The sequence below is a fragment of the Papilio polytes genome, unplaced genomic scaffold (assembly GCF_000836215.1).
Source record: "Papilio polytes unplaced genomic scaffold, Ppol_1.0 DF823923.1, whole genome shotgun sequence".
NCBI lineage: Eukaryota > Metazoa > Arthropoda > Insecta > Lepidoptera > Papilionidae > Papilio > Papilio polytes.
Window position 1 is genome coordinate 311,558 of NW_013525281.1, and position 18,580 is coordinate 330,137.

An 18,580-nucleotide genomic window follows, 5' to 3' on the forward strand; every position below is an offset into this window, starting at 1 on the left:
CCGGCTGACAACTTACAGCTAAATTTATATCTTATTGTTTGTTTGTACGCTGCAGAGAAAGTAAAATGTACGTAATGTACCGCTTACTTTTTAGAGAATGGCATTTTTTGTTTGGCTTGCTTGTTTGATTGTTATGGAAAACTAACTGTTGCTCGCGACTTTGCCCGCGAAAAATTAAAAAAAATCATTATGGTATTCACAGATAAATTACCTTTCTAACGGTAGAAAAATTTTAAAGTCGGCCCAGTAGTTTTTGATTTATTTCAATACATACAAAAGTTAAAATATTTCCTCTTAAAATAATAGTTTAGATTAATCGCTATTTTATGACAACTTCAGAAATGAAGGTTATTTTTTTACTTTGGAAATAAATACGCATATTTTTATATACTCATGACGGGGCATTTAAAAAAACGATATTTTATGATAGTTTTAAACAATTTTTTTTTATTGTGATTTTATTAAGAAAATTTACTTCAAATAATGTTTTCCATGATAATCTTCAAGACGCTTATTGCAATAGAATAATTTAGAATATAATTATTTTTACTAGGATATTATGAAAGAATGTTTCAATTTGTATAGAATTAAACATAGAAACATTGTCTTGACTAAAAAAATCGAATTTAAATTATCTGCTTTGCTTTTATACGAAAAAAAGTAATAAAAAGCATTATCCATTATAATCATAAATTATTGCATCGATTCTAGACCAAAAAATCTAAAAACTAGGACCATTATTGAAGTCAATGTTTTCTCAATTGGAACATTTTCTCTTATAGAGACTAGTCGTTCCCGTGCGACTTCATCCGCATGAAATTATGAACATTTTATTTTATTGTTTAAATTTGTCAAATTATCAATTACAAATGTCAAAATGACGTCACACGATGACAAGCATTGCTTCCTTAATGTTGGCAGCAACTTATGGTCTCTTCCCCACATTAGGGTTTTTATCCAAAATATTTACCTAAGTTTAATGGCGTGAAAATATATAGCCTACAACGTGACGTAAATGTAGGGCTTTTTACTAAAAAAAGAATTATTCAAAAATATGCTGTAACATCTTAGGCAACAAAGAAGTGTGTGTTTTTTGAAGTTTTGTATTGGAATTACAGTTATTTTACTTTCTCTGTTGCGTGAATCATATTAACCCACTGTACACAGTGGGGACATCACGTGACTTTTATTTTGAATAGTAAAAATAAATTAAAAATATGACATTTAATAAAACACGTCAAAAAATAAACAACGCAAAGGTAATGCAGTAATTTTTAAATGACTGCACTTAAAAAATATCTAAGAATGATTTTTCAATGTAACTAAATGCTAATTTTGATATTTTTTAAGTCATGTGATGAATTACGTGCGTTTTATTTCACGTGTACTGAAATTAAACGCGTGTAATTACTTATACGTAAGTAGGCGTCGCCAGTCCATAATCTTGTCTAGTCTAGAATATAGTCTTAAAAGGCATAAAAAAGATCTAGAAAGGTATTGTAATTATAGTTTTCAAATCCTTAGGAAGTATCCCCTCTGGCGACGCTCATACTTGTTTATAGCGTTTACATAAAATATCTGATTTTATTGATTTTTTTTTATTTTACTATACAAATATGCTTTGTCAACTACGTTTTAAATTTATTGAAATTTATCATTGAATAGTTTTTATGATAATTATTAATTGATGGGAGCATATTTGTACCGCACAGTTAGCGCACGTGTAGTCGCCCGCTTAGCGACCTCTGTGGTGACAAGCGCCTTTTTTATTTATTTTATAGTGTGATGTCTAGTTATTGGTCATTCTTTTGCTTATTTCATACGTTTTAGCTTCATTTTACTGTTTCAATAATAACTTTTATTGCATGCGGCTAACTTTTTCATAGAAATATTTAATATTGCATGAAGTAAATTAACAAATGTGTACTAATCACTTATAGTAAGTAGATGCACTTAACTACTTAGTAAAGACTATTCTCGCTTATTATGTTTCATCCCATTTTCTTTGTATTGGTTTTCATTTATTTTTGATCGTTTCGTTTTCTAATTAACTATCTAACTATATGTAAATATGTTTGTATTGTCTTGTGAACACTCTGTGACATTTAAAACTATAGATAAGTAACAAATAAATAAAAGACATATGTTTTCTTTTACAATTATTAAGTGGGTAAACATTCATATATTCGTTGGTAAAAAAATTAATGCCTTTTCCTTCAAGACTTGTTAATTATAATGGTATTGTGCTAATCATTATTTCGCATTACTACGGCAAATGAAAAAAAAGCAAGATAACATGTTTTTCAAATATATCCGGATAGTTGATTGAAAAAGTGTGATATAATGTAGATAATAGAAAAGTGTGATATAATGATTTGTCATTTGTCTGAATGTCACAGAGTGCGTCCCCTTGTCGGGTCGAGATTGTCACTAACGTGCTAACACGCTCGCTTGTCCCCACATTGCAGCGCTAAGCGGACGCGGCGGCGGCTCACGTGCGTACACCCGTCTCCCTCACACACACACCCGACACACGCCTCTCACTCACACACTTTGTTGCGTCCAGACCGACCGCGCCAAACCGATGGAATTCACCGACGACCCCTTCAAAGACTACAGATACGAGGACCCCTTCAATATAGAGGACCCTTTCGCCGACGTCACCGACTCCAGGAAGGTAGACCCCTTCGCTCGTTCCACCTCCGCCGTCGGCTTCGAGATGGACGACTTCTCCCCCCTCCCCGTGCTCAACGGCGGCCCCAAGCCCCGCAGCGGCCGCGCCTCCGCCCCGCCCCTCGCCCCGCCCCTCGCACACGACCCCTTCGCCGCGCGCGCCGAGCTCCAGAACAACAACGACTCGTGGGCGGCCTGGCCCGACGACAACTGGGCCTCCGACGACGCCTGGACCAGGCCCGGCGCCAACAACTCCGCCGCCTCCGCCTCCGCCTTCGCCTCCGCAGACCGCAAGACCGACAACTGGGCCAGCAAGGCCGACAACTGGGCGGCGGACTGGGGCGCCGTCGACGCCAACAAAAACCTCAACGAAACCTGGCCCAACACCAACACCCTACCCTCCAAGAAGGAGAAATCTCCGAAACCGGTGAAGTACGCGAAATCGCTCGTTCACACAATAGGCGGGATAGGGAGGACGAAGCAGAACAAAGAGAAGAAGACTAAACCGAGTGAGGCGAAGAGTGTGGAATTCCTGCCGTCAGAGGAGCAACAGTGGGCGTGGGCAGCCGCGGAGTCCAAGCGGCTGGAGGCGGAGACAGAGGCTCGGAGGCGACAGGAAGATGCCGAACTGCAGCTCGCCTTAGCTATCTCCAGGCAGGAGAAGTGACCCTTGCGGTGGTGACCAACCAACGGTCATATACCTCCGGTATTTTTGAGGGCGGTCAAAGATCCACTCCACTTATTTGTGCATTTCAAATAATCCGTCTACAGCTCCGTGATGATTAATTTGTCTCCATATAGCTTATATGTACATTATTTGACATCGCATCGAGTGTACTGGAGCTGTATCCGTTTGTCTCTTTCGATCACTAATTCAGTCGCTAAGCGGAAAGGAGACAACAGAGTGACGTCACGCGCACGGACTTGGTTCGTATGATGCGTGCTTTAAAAAAAATATTCCATTAAATAAATAAACCTAGTATCCCTCACTGTTTGTTTCCGATGTTTTTTCAGTTTTTTGTATATGTTGCGCGTTTATTACGATTGTAAATATTTGTTATGCCTTTACGAGGTTCAATTTAACGATATTAAACGATAATTAGACACATTTAAGTACATATGTTTATGTAACGTGAATATAAATTATATGTTATGCCAGTGAAGGGATATACGCCTTTGTCGTCTATATCTATGTATTAATGTATGAAAAAATAACAAAAAAATGACTAGTCAATAATAAATCAATTTATGAAAATTAATAAATTGATACATTGAACAAAAATGATATAAATCAAGAAAATTCGTAGGCAATTGAAATAATGATTTGCATATTTGATAGTCTTGTAATATTTTGTAGTATAATATTTTCAACAATCTAAAAGACCTTCAAGATTTATAAAAGAAATAGTTGTTTTAAAGTATATAGAATTGGGTTATAGTTTTATGCATTTCAAATGAACGCATTTTTGTGAGAAGATATGTCAATTTTTTAATTACTAAAAGGTGGCAAACCTTCAAGCGGTCATCTAATATAAAAATAACGGCCTGATTTAAATTAAGAGTTACTCGTTGTTTTTTAGTTTTAATACCGTTTAGTATATAAATCAGTAGTTTTGTATTGGCAACATCTATAAAGCATGTTTTTTTAAGTAGAATATTTTATCGTTTTAAATATTAGTATAGTATTTATTGAATATTGTTTATATCTAAATAGATATGTTTAGAAAACTTTTACAATTACGTTTTTAAATGATACTTTTTATTTCAATTTTGTAATGAATATTGGTCGACATGATTATTTTGAATTTAAATTAATAAAATGTAATTCATTTTTTATTGATTTCCATATATTTGAAATTTATTGCACGACATTATAATATTTAGTTCGTCAATTCAGAAAGCAAGGATGTGTTTTAGTAGATTTTTGTATATATTTAATAGTAAATTATATACTTTCAGTTCCACTCACCGCTAGCTATATTTTAATTATGTTGTACATATTGGTGTAATCCTGTATAGAATTCCATTGAGCGATATTATTGCGTGTGTTAGAAAATTCTGCATTTTATTTGTGTATAGTGTTGTTAAATCGAGTTGTATCGATATCCGCATTCGTTTGTCTTTAAAAATCCTATTAAAAAATATAACATCGGGGCATCTTGTCGGGCGAGTTCGGTGTGTTCTAAGACGCTACACTAATCTTAAAAAAATACAATAATCATCTAAACTCATAAGAGTTGTGAACCATTCAATCGCGACTATCACCTACTTGATGTAATTTCAAGTATATCTTGCTTAAAAATCACTTAGTTAGAATCAATCGGGCAAGACCGGCTTTTACGCACGGAAACGCCTCCGAAACAATAATTAGTACACTAGCTTGCTGGGACATGGCATTGCGTACATTTAACATATGTCCCCGCAAGCGTTTATAATATAGTTGTTAGTAAATACCGCATACCAACGTATTTATGGGTATTATTCTAAAATTGTTAACTCTTTCTTAGGCGCTGTTGTGTGCGTCGCGCGTCGCTTCGACCGCCATCTTGGTTTATTCGGTGTTGCCATTAAAATACGGCTGTGTTCTTTTTAAAATATCCGAAGTATTCTTGAGTAATTATTCAAATGGTCTGGGTTTTATGTAATTCTATTCTATTTTTTAATACTATTCAATCAATCAGAGATAATATTATAGATATATGAGTGTGGAGGCGACGCGCGGCTCGTATCTGTTATCAAGTATGTAATGTATCTTCAAACGTAGCGAAATACTTTAATTCTGTACGTTGACGTGTATATGTGTATTTAAAGCTATAAAATAATATATTTGATAATATACAGTTTAAGATAGCTTGGGGAATCGACCGAAACACTGGTATCTGTCGCGGTTGGTTTGCAATTTTGTTATTAGTAAATGTTGAAGGAAAATTTTAAAGTAAAAAATAGGCGATCAAAAGTATTAAATTTAACGAAGCGAGACACTAGAAAAAATTAAGTATGATTATGTGAAGTGTTGACCAGATCTGCGAAATTTACTTTGCATTTACAATTGTTTGAAATTTCAGTAAAGTGCTGTCTGGAATGCTTGATGTTGAATGATTAGTTAATTTGATAAATCTTGCAAAATACAACGTAATTCATTTAAAAAGCTTTCAACTGCATTTTTAGATGCCATTATAAATCATTTTTCATAATTATTCATGCGCAAGTATGCAACGAAATAATGTTACATACGTCTGGAGGTTAATTAATGTTTAGTTGGTTGAAGGAGAATTGTCTTTGGATGTACAAATTATTGTAATAAATTTAATATTGACGGGCATTTTGCTGGTAATTTCTTGATTTTGTTTGAATCAATTAAAAATGACCATGAATGTGTGTCAAGACTAAAGAATGGTTTTCTGATCATTAATACTTATTGAATATTGCTATCCACTCAGAGATGTCTTATAAACGTGTGTGCAGGGATCTTACTACGATGTGCTTTGTAAGAATTTCAACGTAAAATTGCTTTACTCGCGAGGTGTACCCTAACTCGTTCTACAATAACTGTTAAACAAATTATTTTGTGATTTAGCGTTGTACGTAGTTTCGATGTAATTGTAGGAAGTAGGAGATTTAGCCGAGTGGCGCCATCTATGTACGTGTTAAAAGAGATTTGAATTTTGTACCCCGACCTTTGTACTTTCAAGTTTTTGAAGAATTATATCGTTAATACTCGTAGTTGTGGTCCGGCGTTCAGGACCAAATGATTTTACATTTCCACAATAACTACAAATAGGAAATTTAGCTTTTATATTATTGGAATAGAGATTATCGCATTGATTTCGATCTTTATAGTCTGATATCGATGTAAAAGACATCTGTGCATTCGCTTTTGTACTTTATTAAGCTATTGTCGTATTTTTACATCGATTTTAAAAATAAAACGGGGACCTACCTTGAAATGTTGAAGGTGCGTTATGTAACCCAAATGTATTTCGTGCTGATTTCCAAGGATTTATTTAGGAAGATGGATAAATGTTCGATTGCACCGAGTCGTTATAGATTGCAAATTAAGAAAATTCTACTAGGTACTAAAGCAATGGAGAACTTTAAATTTTATATAGAACGAGAATGTTTGCGGTAAGTTTGCCTTTAGGGCAACACACGTGTCTTGTAGATGTTATCCAGCGCCGGGTTTAGCACTGGCAGCACTTACGGCGCCCCTTTTTAAATCTGGGAGTGGGGTTTACAAGGGTTACATGAAGCTGCGTAATTTGCAGACCTTTAGTGCCACTTTCAGTCTAGTTGGGCGGTTAGCAACCGCGTCCTATCTATTAAAAGTACTGATTTTATGGCGATAAATGATTGTCATATTGTTTTCAAGACATGAGTGTCGTGCAAGACCAAACTGACTGTTGCTACGTATATTGCGAGGATGCGACGTAGTTGTAGCTGCACATAAATAATTTATTGATTGTAATAATTCATTTCGAGGCTGTGTAGTTGCGAATATTTGTACTTTCGCGTTGGTAGTTTGTGTTCTTACTGGTCACACCGAACACTTACGGAATGTAAACGATTTAGTAAGATTTCAGTTTTATTCAATGTAATTTTTAAATTTTGGTTTGTGTGAATCGGTTATTATGGTTGAATTGTTGCTTGAATGCTGCTATTGTTGATTATCTAAAGTTTATTTGTAACTGTATAGACGGCGGGACTGGTCAGGTACCACCGTTCGGACTTCATTACCTGCTGAACTATGATACTATATTATATAAAAATTATTCCTGAAATAATAAAAGGAACGATACTGTACATTTTGTTGGTTTTATTTGAACCCGATGCTAGTTTGCAAATATCGAAAAGTTCGACTCGAAGCTCAAAAAAAAATCTCACAAATCAATGATCGAAAGTTAAATCCTTTACGTGGATGAAGTCTAGACGTTAGAGATAGCGTCAACTATAGTACTATATTTTATTGTAATGATCTGCCGTCAAGGTTGATTCAATAACTTGTACATATTTCATATCAAAATAATTTTATTCGTGATCGTGTAAACGACTTCGTCGTAACAGCGAGATGCTATTATCTTTTTTGCTATTTTTTTTCTATGATTCGATATAAATTACATTCATTTTACAAATGTACTTGGCCTCGCTTACAAAAACAGTTTGATAGTTCTAAAAAACCCACGGGAAATGCTAAGTTCCATTCATATTGGGGACATGAGAGGAGGAAACTAAACTGTCAGGGCATTGTTGTTAGTTTTTCTTATAAAGTCATCACTAGTGGGTTTGCTCCAGGGATGGGGCACGTACGTGATATGCGAAAAACATTTCCAGCTTAAAAAAAGCTTCACCCTTTCAAAGGTCGATTTAATGAAACAAACAACGTATCATGTTAAAATTGTACATTTTGAAAACTAAAGAAATCTATATTGTGTTAGTCTTATAGTGTGTCGAAATAAGATAGATTAGTTTGATTTATTTGAAATTTAATAGGGATGGTTGTATAAAATCAGTCATGAATCTTATCGATTTTCGATTTTTATTATAGAAGTTGGAATCGATAGATTCATAGTTATACGAGAATAAATAAATGTCTATTACTACTACAGCAGTACGTAATCGAATTGGATTTCGCTATTATTTCTGTCATCGCTAAATTCTTTACACTATAATCAATACTAGAACTGTCCTCTAAATTAGTTAATAATAAAATAATAATTTTAGTTGAGTTTAATAAATATTTAAACCTAACATCGATAGTTCATAATTGTTCGCTGCGTGTTTGTTTCGTCACTACGATACAACATTTACCTTCATACAAATTGAATTCGATACTTCATATGCGTCATTTACTAATCTATCTTATTTAGACAAACTATGGTAAACTTGAATTAGCGAAGCTCCGACAAGATATGACCCATGTCTATTAAGATTGCAGAAAATATAAAAACCACACATCTGAAGGTCCTTTATATGAAGTCGATGAAACGAGGCTGTGTTGTAGCTGTCGCGTTACACGTTGAATAGCCGTTGCTGTGCTCATATTCAAGTGTCGTTCGCGGGGTTGTCAACATGTGGATTATTGTGTTGTCTTTCGTTTTAATATTCAACATCTGCGATGGAATTATTTATCATTTGAACGGTTAGTAAAATATCTCACGTTTTTAAAAGCTGTTTGAGTTACATTATGCGAATTATTAATAAAAAATCGAGAAGCAGCGGATTTGATACTGCGAAAGGCATTGGCAAGGTCCTATGTTAGCAATGGTTACAAGCTGATGTAATTAAGGGTGCTGTTTTGTTTAAGACTCGGAGCACCAGCGTATGCCGGACCTCTTCGACTTGGACCGTTATGATTCCTGTCTGGCGAACTATGGAGGTTTATATTGTGTCATGAGAGTTGATTTATTTTCAGATGCGAACAACAAACTCATGAACCAAATTAAAGTTAGTTTTTATCTTTTCTCTTATTACTTCTTGTGTCACTCAGTTCTTAGTTACGATGCAGTATTTTATTGCATGTTTTGTGCAATATAATTTTGGGACCGATAGTCTTTTTTTTCATATTAAAAGTCTATAATTTTTTTATTAAAATTTCTTACTGCAACAGTTTAGATTAAAAAATAAAATAAATTAAGACATCTTTTTTCAGGAATATTCAGCGTATACATCTAAACATTATGACTACACGTACATAAACAGAGGTGTGTGCGTCACACACACATGCAAAGATTTCATTAAAAACAGAGATTTAGAAAAATATGATAAACGACATGAAGTGATCGAGGAATGTATGAATGCAACTTTGTTTAGACAATATGGATTACAAGCTAACGTTACTCAGATATATAACTGTGATAAGTATGGTGAAAACACACAAATTGATGCCACAGACTGGATAGTGGCTGGAGTGATAGCCGCTTTACTCCTGTTAGTGATTTTATTCACATTGTATGATATTTCACAGATTAAAAATATAAATAACCAAGGTAAATCGATTATTATCCTTGCAAATGATCGTACAAATCGATTAAAATCGAATTGTATTTTATAAATGTTTCAGAAAGTTTGTTGATGAATTTTTCATTGCGCAAAAATTGGAATGATTTAGTGAATACGGAAAATTCAGATCCGAGACGTAAACGACTGGAGGGGCTGCGCGGTGTCAGGTGAGGGGTGGAATAGGAGATTTTCCAATGTAAATCTCATGGTCGTGTACCGTATCTTACCATACTAGAGTTGGTATTGCCTACCCTGATATAAAAGCAGTATACAGTTGGTTTGTGCTTTATGTAAGTTCTTTTGGATTTGGATATCCCCTTTTTCACGCCATTTGTATTGGCCTGTGCAGCTCTTATCTACAACTAGCTGTTCTCGTGCGGCTTCATCCGCATGAATTTATGAAAATTTTATTTTATTGCTTACATTTGTCCAATTATCAATAGCTAATGTCAAAACGACATAACATGACAAGCCTTCGCAATCTTGCTTTCTTGATGTTGGCAGACTTGTGGTCTCTTTTCCACATTACGGTTTTTATCCAAAATATTTACCCTCTAAGTTTAATGCCGTGGAAATATAAAGTCTAAAGTGTGACGTAAGTGTAGGGCTTTTTATTAAAAAAATAATTATTCAAAAATGTGCTGTAATTGCTGACATCTTAGGCAACAAAGAAGTGTGTTCTTTAGGCTTTATTATAATAGTATAGAGATGTCTGCAACTCTTTCCCGGAAACCATTGTGGCGCCGCATTTGATCATTTATGCTTATAAAAGATAACTAGCTATCTGTTTTAGGGCGATTACGAATTGCCTCATGATATTGGCCCACGTGTTCTTCATCAATATGACGGGTTTTATCGACTCCCCTCATGCAGTTGAAAAGGTACTAATCGATTTGATTATTTATTCTAAATAACCATTAAATAGACGGTTACGAAGAACTAAAGACGAGTTTGTTAAATGTTGTTACATCTGTTTACATAATATTTCAATTTCTTTTTTTTATAATATAAGGTGGCAAACGAGCAAGCGGCCACCTGAATCCACCGAAATGGAAATCAACCGCTGCCCATATACATTCACAATTGCAGATGCGTTACTTACCCTAGATTGACGTAGGAGGAGACGCACATAAGAAATTTCCCCTTTCTATGCGTCTCCTCCACCGTCAAATCCACTTTTCCTTCCTTTCCTCTTAAGAAAAGGATGGAAAGGGACGAGGAATAAAAATAGGCCTTATTTTATTAAATTCCACTTGGAACTTGTCTTACTTAGATCATGCGCACACCTGAAACTAAACTATCGCACAACTGATTAGTGTCGCTTTGATTTCTAAGAGCTTTCTTGGAGCTGCGTACGCTACTAGATTGTTTAGTAGTGCAACTAAACAATCGACAATCGCACAACAGTTGTGCGATAGTTTACTCAAAGATGTGCTGTGTGGTGTGTGTGTGAGTGTGCTATTAGGTGTATTGACATGACATCATTACAAATGCCGGTTTTATCTAGTAATTTTGTATCTTTTCATTTTCAGACATACGAATCATTTCAGTATTATCTGGTATATAACGGGCTGCTGATAGTCCAGATATTCTTCTTTATGTCAGCTTTCCTGCAGTCTTACTTGATGCATCTACGTTCAGAAGTAGCGCCCTTCCAGTGGTCCGAGATGCCCATGATACTGTTTGCGAGGTGGTGGAGGTACGTTTAGAAACAAAACTACTAAAATAACTACACACAATTCTTTTAACAATCTTTAGTCTGTGCTAACAGTCTTATTGCAACTGTGCCTCTTTCAATTGTAAAAAAATAATGTCGGATGGTATCTTCTTTAATATTTCTATTTTGTTTGTCTCTAGTGGGTTTCATTGGTAATATTCTCTGTATTCAGTACCACTTTCCAGGCTAAGTCCGTCGTATGCAGTTCTGCTGGCGTTCTCAGCGACGTGGCTGAGACACTTGGGGTCGGGGCCGCTGTGGAGGCTGTATGTGAGCGACTCCCTGGTGGCGCAGTGCCGTCGCTACTGGCCCCAACACCTGCTCTACATCAACAACTATGTCGCTGGTGACACCGACTGTCAAGTGCAAACATGGTAAGACTTGGATACATTGGACTATGCTTCTATCAAGCAAAAGGTTTGTAGAGGTTCTAGAAATAACCTTACTGAGAAATGTGATGAGATACCTAGAAAGAGATAGACTGCGTGAAAGGTGACACAGTCATTTGGAGTCATTTGGAGGATGAAAACCCGGTGCGTCGACCCTACTGGGGAAGGATAAGGCAGGGGAGATGATGAGAAATGAAGTGAGATAGGCCCATACTTCTTATCTTTTCAGCTGCACATATTGAAATCGCACGAGAGATTGTTTAATACGTTTATTATTTTGTTGGATTTGTTTTATCATAAACACAGCAAACTGCTGAATTTACTAATATGTGATGATTGATTGACCTTTCCTCTTATATCAATAAATTTCTCTAGGCCCTCAGGATTCATTCAGGATCGAAGTTTTAATAACATTAGTTGATTAGTAGTTCTATGACGTATCGTTGTAGGCACATAGCCGTGGACATGCAACTGTTCGTGGTGACGATGTTGGCATACATGTGTACGGGTGGGCGGGGGCGCGGCTGGCGCGGCGCGCTGGCCCTGCTGCTGCTGGCGGGGCTGCTGGGGCCGCCGCTGCACGTCTGGCTGCAGGACATGGAGGCAATAGCTATGGCCACACCGCAGTAAGTCTATATTGTAATAAATCGTCGATGAAGTTCTAACAGCACGGCTGTCAAATATAACAACTTTTAAAGAGAGACAAAACTGCATTATTTTGTAAAAATGCTATACTAGTACACTGTTTTTGTATACTTAATGATAGTTGTAGTGAAACGATGCGTCTTCCGGTTCTCTAGCGAATGCCATCAAAGTTTCAAAATAGTCAAAATGTACTTTCGCGGTGTTAGAGCTTCAACGACGAAACTGTAAGGTACGATTCCTAATTTGTAGGTTTTTCCGTCGACTGGCGAACACTCCCACATTCCGTTCGTTGCACATACTGTTTTACAATAACCTCACCTGCTACGTCGGCGGCCTCGCCACCGGCACTCTCGTCTACCGGCTGCAGAAGGACAACGTAGACCTGTCTAAATATAAGTTAAGTAGTAACTTAACATATTATTTCTATCACTGTTTCATTTTTAGAATTGACAGTATGAAAGACGAAAGTAAATATTAGATTTTTGACAGTCGACATATCTTGTGTTGCGACGATACAAGTAAAACAATTTATATTACGGTATCAGAAGTGGGGGGTGCTGAGCTGGCTGCTGGTGCCGGGCATTGCGTGCTTGTTCCTGACGGGGCGAGGTTTCTACGAGGCGGGGGCGGGGCTGGAGTCGGGGGGCGTGTCTGGGGGCGTGTCCGGGGGCGTGGCGGCGCGCGCGCTGTACGCAGGCGGGCACCGCCTCGCCATGGCCGTGCTCGTCGCACTCATTGTTATTACCCTCACTATGAGTCTCTGTGGTAAATCTATAAATCTTAACAATACTGGATTTAAAAAAAGTTACTTTTAATACAGTTATAAGAATTCTTCATCATCATCTCCCCGTCATTTCCAACTCTTGCTCAAGGTTTCGTTCCCCAGGTTAATATTCCGTGATTTGTCATTCTTTCGTGATCATGTCATCTTTGACGCCATCCATCCATTTAGAGGCCTATTTCGGAATTATCTGTAGACTAGCTGTAGCTCGCGACTCCGTCCGCGCGAATTAAAAAAAATAGCCTATGTGATAGAATTTCTTAATTTGGCCCAGTAGTTTTTGAGTAACATCAATACATATACAAATAAAATCTTTCCTCTTTATAATTTTACTAATATTATAAATGCGAAAGTTTATATGGATGAATTTTTGTTAGAGTTTGTAGTCTAATTTGGTATAGATGTAGATTATAGTCTGGAAGAACAATTAGGCTACGCTTTTTTTTTTAATTCCACGTGGACGGAGTCGCGGGCGAAAGCTAGTGTTAGTATAATACAGTAGAACCTCGATAAGTTAAAGTCCAAGGGAAACACAAAATACTTTTAGTTATAGAGGATTTAAGTTATCAAGGGTCTATGTTATGGAGTTTCTTGGCTCTGATGGGAAGGGAACATATTATTTTTTTAAGTTATCGAGGATCTACTGTGTATGTTTCTAGATAGTTTTTGTGGGTTGTTATCGTGGCGCGGCTGGGCGGTGCCGAGCCGGCTGTCGTACAGCGTGTATTTGGTACACATGAACCTGGTGCACGCGGCGCTCGGCCTGCGCACGCAGCTCGCCACCGTCTCACCATTCAATATGGTGCGTTTAAATACATACACAAATATAAACAGAAGTATATTAATAAATATTAAAGATTCAATAAATATATCTATAGTGTAAGCGTGGATACTTTACTTGAGACAATATTCATATATTCACTAACGCTTGACAGTTTCGACACCACATGTCAATTTATTTGTGAATAGGTTTTATATTTCAATGTTTATACATTTAGTAACACTTTTTAATTTATCTTATAACTGAAGATGAAGCTTGTAATTTTGTAAAATATCTTGTAAATATCTGAATATCATAATCGTAGAATTAATACAAGAATACGAGGTCGCACTAAACTTGACAACTGATTTATTACCTGTCAGAGAAATTACCGGTGAAAGTAAGTGCCTTGTCTATTTCTATTTCTATATAAATGTTTGTGTAAAATACCAACTTTTCAGTATGCTTTCGTACGAATCAACCCTTCATTATAAATTTATGTTACTTTCCATTTATTTTGAAGACTAAGGGCCTGTCCTACCGCTGGCTGATAGAGGCTCGGATAGCTTAAAAATGACGTCACTGTCAGATGCAGGAATGAAATCCGATATTTCCATTACATATTTAGACTTGGATTATTATCAGGCAAATTACAATAATGGGACAGACCCTTAGTAAAGCAGTTAAATTTCTTGGTGACATTTTCCAGCTGGTGACGTACTTCGGTATAGTGGTGATGTCGGTGCTGGTAGCTCTGCCGTTTTACCTGGTGGTGGAGGCTCCGCTGGCCAGCCTCCTGTTGTCTCTCTTTAGGGGTAGACAGCAATTAGAAAAGCAACACATCAATGGCAAGAAAACTACGTAGGATCTGTGATGACGCAACGAAAGTTAGAAAGTTGTACTCTGAGCCGTTCCTTAGTTAATAAGAGACACTAAAGTTAAAGTGTAGATTATTCATTGTGAATCTATTTTCTTTTGGTATTTATGTTTACACTAATGATTACTTATAGATTGAATTAAACATCGACTTAATGTGACAGTTTGTAGTATTTTTTTAAATAATAATTTATTAAGTTTTAAGGAAGTAAAAAGTTATTATGTACTACTAAAATTATGTTTTATAGTTGATAAGAGAATACATAATACAAACTAAATGATTTTTTTTCTTTTAATTCACCCGTAGATTAAGAAAATCAAAATAGTCGTTGTTAATATAGGCATAGATCAAGCGGAGGAAGGCGTAGACGGCATGTCGGTACACCTAAAACCCGGGCAGGGAGAGGCCTTTCACCTCGGAGTTATATCCAAAATATTAACACAAATATTAAGAAAGAAATTAAAAACATAAATATAAATGTTGGAAATACCTCTGAACAAGTATTATCAACCTTTAGAACAATTTCCATTGGCAAAACAATGAAAAGGTAAAAAAAAGCAAAATATCTATAAAAAAAAAAACAGATAAATCGTTTTTGTACAGGTGCTTAAGATGTGAAAATGCACCGTAATCGTAAATTATTTGTTTAAAGTTCACCTTTATCTTAGTAAAGTTTGCGAATTGAGGCGGACAATATCCGGTAACAACCGCGAGTGCAATTAAATAGGTTTAGTAAAGTTTTATCTGCTATCCGCCTCACGGAGCTTCAGAATTAATCTCGGAGTGGCAAGAGTAAAACACGATTATCTTGCAAACTTTCAGTGTATTGTTAAAGTGGGAATACTTTGAGAGAAAATGTGCATAAAATAAACGTAAGTAGCTAAGGTTGTAGATGGCTTTAGATAAAAAAAATATAGACGACGGCGTAGTACGAGGTGTCCTTGATAAATACTAAGATAAGGTTGTTTGCCACGTTCCGTATCACCTGTAAATATCGCAGTCTTCGCGGAACGATTTCCAATTAAGTAATAAAAAAAAGTAGTGCGTACAAAATAATAGTGAATTAAAAAAGTGTTATGGCGGAGGAATGTGAGAGACGACTTCGGATTACTATAAACAACATCGCTAAGGAACTTGGATATGATAATCATGAAATTAGTGTACAAGAGTTTCACACAGGCGGTGCTAACTACACCTCACGTCTCTACCACATTAGACTATCAGCTCCTAAATATGAAGACCTGAAACTCTTCGCGAAAGTTGCGGCTACAGCGGAAGAAGTAAGAAAGATTTATCCATTACAAATCTTTGACACTGAAATCTTCATGTATTCTAATATGCTTAAACGATATAGAGAAATAGAGGAGGAGCACAAAATAGAGGAACAGTACAAGCTAACTACGAGCAAGTTTTACGGCTTCAGCAAAGAATACCTATACGAGACGCTGGTGATGGAGGATATGGCTGCAAAAGGATTCAAAACGCATGACAGGTTCAAAAGTATAGACTGGGAGTATGCCACGCAAGCGGTGTTTGAGATGGCAAAGTTCCACGCATTATCAATGGCGTTAAGGCATCATAACCCTGAGGAGTTTGACGAATTAATGCGGAGCAATGGTTTGATATTTGAAATGCATCATTTTAAACTATTCTTTGATGTCGTTCATAAGTCTGCTATTTCGGTGGTAAAAGAAAAGTATCGGCAGCGGCTAATGGACTTTATTAACAAACAAGATTTCCAGTTGTTCAACAGGCCAATAAGATATCCTGTACTCACGCACGGGGATTACAGACCAAGTAACCTGATGTATAAAGTGTATGAGGTAGGGATATTTTCGTTCTATCTGCTTTTGCTCACATAGACAAATGGATAAAGACTACAAAATAGTTTTAACATATTGATTGTGTTCATAAGATTCAAGTACATCTTCCTTATTCCTTACAGAATGGCAAATTGGATATCGTGCCTCTGGACTATCAAGGATGTCAGTCTTCCAATCCACTAAGAGATTTGATGTATTTTATATTTTCTGGATCCGACGCAGCCTTCCGCGCTCGCTACTATCGTCAACTTCTCGAATTCTATTATTCTGAACTATGTAAAGCCTTACGAAGGTTACACGTGGATCCTGAAGAAGTGTACTCTAAAGAAGATTATGAGTACGAATTAGAATTGGTAAGGCGATAAAAAGTTAACGTCATTGTCTATCGAGATTTGTTGTTTTGACCTTGGTTGACCTTGGTGCCGAACTTTTTATAATTTTGAGAGTTAAAGGTTGAAGGAGGAGGGAGGAGCCGGATGGGAAAAGTGATGGTGATTACATTAAATTTAATTTAATTATTGTTACAGATGCAACCGTATGGGCTAATAATGGGAGTAATGTTAATTCCTGTAATAACAGTGCACGAAGAGAACGCGCCGGATATGACCGCTAGTAAGTTTGAAGATTTTGCTGTGAAGCCAAACGAAGTGGGTGCACAAAGATTGAATGAAGTTGTTGAGGATTTCATTAAAATGGGAATATTGTAATTTATTCCAATTAAATTTGTAGTTTTTTTTTCACATGATACACATTAGTTAAGAAATAATTAAGTGGAGTATTAAAAGATTGTTATATTTTGATACAATGAAAGTCATTTTAGTCAGTTAAAATTCGTCTTTAAAGACTAGTTTCAGTTATGTATTTCCATCTAAGATTTAACAAATTAGTGCATTTTTAAGAAAACAAAGGTCATTCAGAGGACGCCGAGTTTCACAAAATCGTCGATAAGGTCGTTGAGTCTTTGAGAGCCTGTCTCACAGGGATCTATCTCGAACATGTTAGCATCTTCAGTGTTCTCTATATTCCGAGCGTTTTCCACAAAAACCGACATAGTAGGTAATATGAGAGTACCAATTATAACACCGTATGGTTCAAACTGAAAACAAAAAAAAGGTTAATGATGACTTAACAGTCTACAAGAAACTGTACTGAAGACTTTTTTGTTCTCTACATAATGACAAAGCCACATAGATAGCTTCTTAAGAGGTCCATGCAAGTTTAGTTCTAAAATCATAAAAATGCATATCTCCGCTTAAAGTAACCATATCCAGTAGGTATGTGCCATTCTAAGGTACTCTAAACTCAGAAACATTCTTCGTAAGATCCTTTTCTCCATGTAATAACTAACTTTTCTTATCTCCAATGGCTATTATTAAAAAAAAAATCGTACCAATTTTACATCGTGCTGAAAGTCATCCTTTGTGTACACAGTTTCAGGATCCACTTGTAATCTTTTCAGACTACTGCTTAGTTCAGAGTAATAAAGGTCTAGAAGTTGATGATAATGTTTTGAACGAAATTCTTTGTCAGTTGATATAACTACAAAGTACATTAAATCCATCAAGGGGCTAGATATCTGGAATCCTTGATAGTCCAGTAGAAAGAGCTCTAGTTCACCATCCTGGAAAAAAACAAAAACTTTTTTATTCCTTCGAGTATATACTCCACTTGTCTACAGGAGTTCATCTACATTCTATTTATCATTATATTTCTATATGAAATAATGCGTTATGAATTTATTTTTTATCTGTTAGTTACGTATGTTCTATTTATTTTTTGACCGACTTCCCAAAAGAAGGAGGTATTCAATTCGTCGGTATATTTTTTATTTTTTTATTTTTTTTTTATGTGTGTTACGGCATAACTCCGCCGCTAGTGGACCGATTTAGATAATTCTTTTTTTATCCGAAAGGTAATGC

General features: G+C 36.1%; 4 protein-coding genes across 4 annotated transcripts in view; 3 read left to right on the forward strand and 1 right to left on the reverse strand.

The window, feature by feature from the left end:
• LOC106102068 (epidermal growth factor receptor substrate 15-like 1) overlaps nucleotides 1-4,352 on the forward strand; it is a 19,510-nt gene extending 15,158 nt beyond the window's left edge. The window contains exon 16 of the mRNA XM_013281475.1: nucleotides 2,567-4,352. Coding sequence (XP_013136929.1) covers nucleotides 2,567-3,340 — 774 coding nt within the window. The 3' untranslated portion in view covers nucleotides 3,341-4,352. The remainder of the gene's footprint in view (nucleotides 1-2,566) is intronic.
• Nucleotides 4,353-8,478: 4,126 nt separating this feature from the next.
• LOC106102586 (nose resistant to fluoxetine protein 6-like) lies at nucleotides 8,479-15,036 on the forward strand. The gene is made up of 12 exons (XM_013282111.1): nucleotides 8,479-8,809; nucleotides 8,975-9,114; nucleotides 9,320-9,656; nucleotides 9,731-9,836; nucleotides 10,463-10,550; nucleotides 11,202-11,368; nucleotides 11,572-11,760; nucleotides 12,225-12,401; nucleotides 12,670-12,817; nucleotides 12,966-13,185; nucleotides 13,861-14,003; nucleotides 14,671-15,036. Exons 1-12 carry the CDS (start codon nucleotides 8,740-8,742, stop codon nucleotides 14,824-14,826), a joined length of 1,941 nt encoding a protein of 646 aa, XP_013137565.1. The 5' UTR covers nucleotides 8,479-8,739; the 3' UTR covers nucleotides 14,827-15,036.
• An 822-nt stretch (nucleotides 15,037-15,858) lies between these two features.
• On the forward strand, nucleotides 15,859-17,368 carry LOC106102271. The gene is made up of 3 exons (XM_013281695.1): nucleotides 15,859-16,661; nucleotides 16,784-17,014; nucleotides 17,189-17,368. Exons 1-3 carry the CDS (start codon nucleotides 15,915-15,917, stop codon nucleotides 17,366-17,368), a joined length of 1,158 nt encoding a protein of 385 aa, XP_013137149.1. The 5' UTR covers nucleotides 15,859-15,914.
• A 91-nt stretch (nucleotides 17,369-17,459) lies between these two features.
• Nucleotides 17,460-18,580, reverse strand: part of LOC106102267 — a 3,692-nt gene continuing 2,571 nt past the window's right edge. The window contains exons 2-3 of the mRNA XM_013281690.1: nucleotides 18,052-18,282; nucleotides 17,460-17,757 (exon numbers count right to left, since the gene is read on the reverse strand). Coding sequence (XP_013137144.1) covers nucleotides 17,575-17,757; nucleotides 18,052-18,282 — 414 coding nt within the window. The 3' untranslated portion in view covers nucleotides 17,460-17,574. The remainder of the gene's footprint in view (nucleotides 17,758-18,051; nucleotides 18,283-18,580) is intronic.

Coding starts and splice junctions, on each gene's coding strand:
- LOC106102271 (XM_013281695.1), top strand. CDS start 15,915: ATGGCGGAGGAATGTGAGAGACGACTTCGGATTACTATAAACAACATC. Junction 16,662..16,783: donor TGATGTATAAAGTGTATGAG/GTAGGGATATTT, acceptor TATTCCTTACAG/AATGGCAAATTGGATATCGT. Junction 17,015..17,188: donor ATGAGTACGAATTAGAATTG/GTAAGGCGATAA, acceptor TTATTGTTACAG/ATGCAACCGTATGGGCTAAT.
- LOC106102586 (XM_013282111.1), top strand. CDS start 8,740: ATGTGGATTATTGTGTTGTCTTTCGTTTTAATATTCAACATCTGCGAT. Junction 9,837..10,462: donor GAGGGGCTGCGCGGTGTCAG/GTGAGGGGTGGA, acceptor TATCTGTTTTAG/GGCGATTACGAATTGCCTCA. Junction 11,369..11,571: donor CTGTTTGCGAGGTGGTGGAG/GTACGTTTAGAA, acceptor ACCACTTTCCAG/GCTAAGTCCGTCGTATGCAG.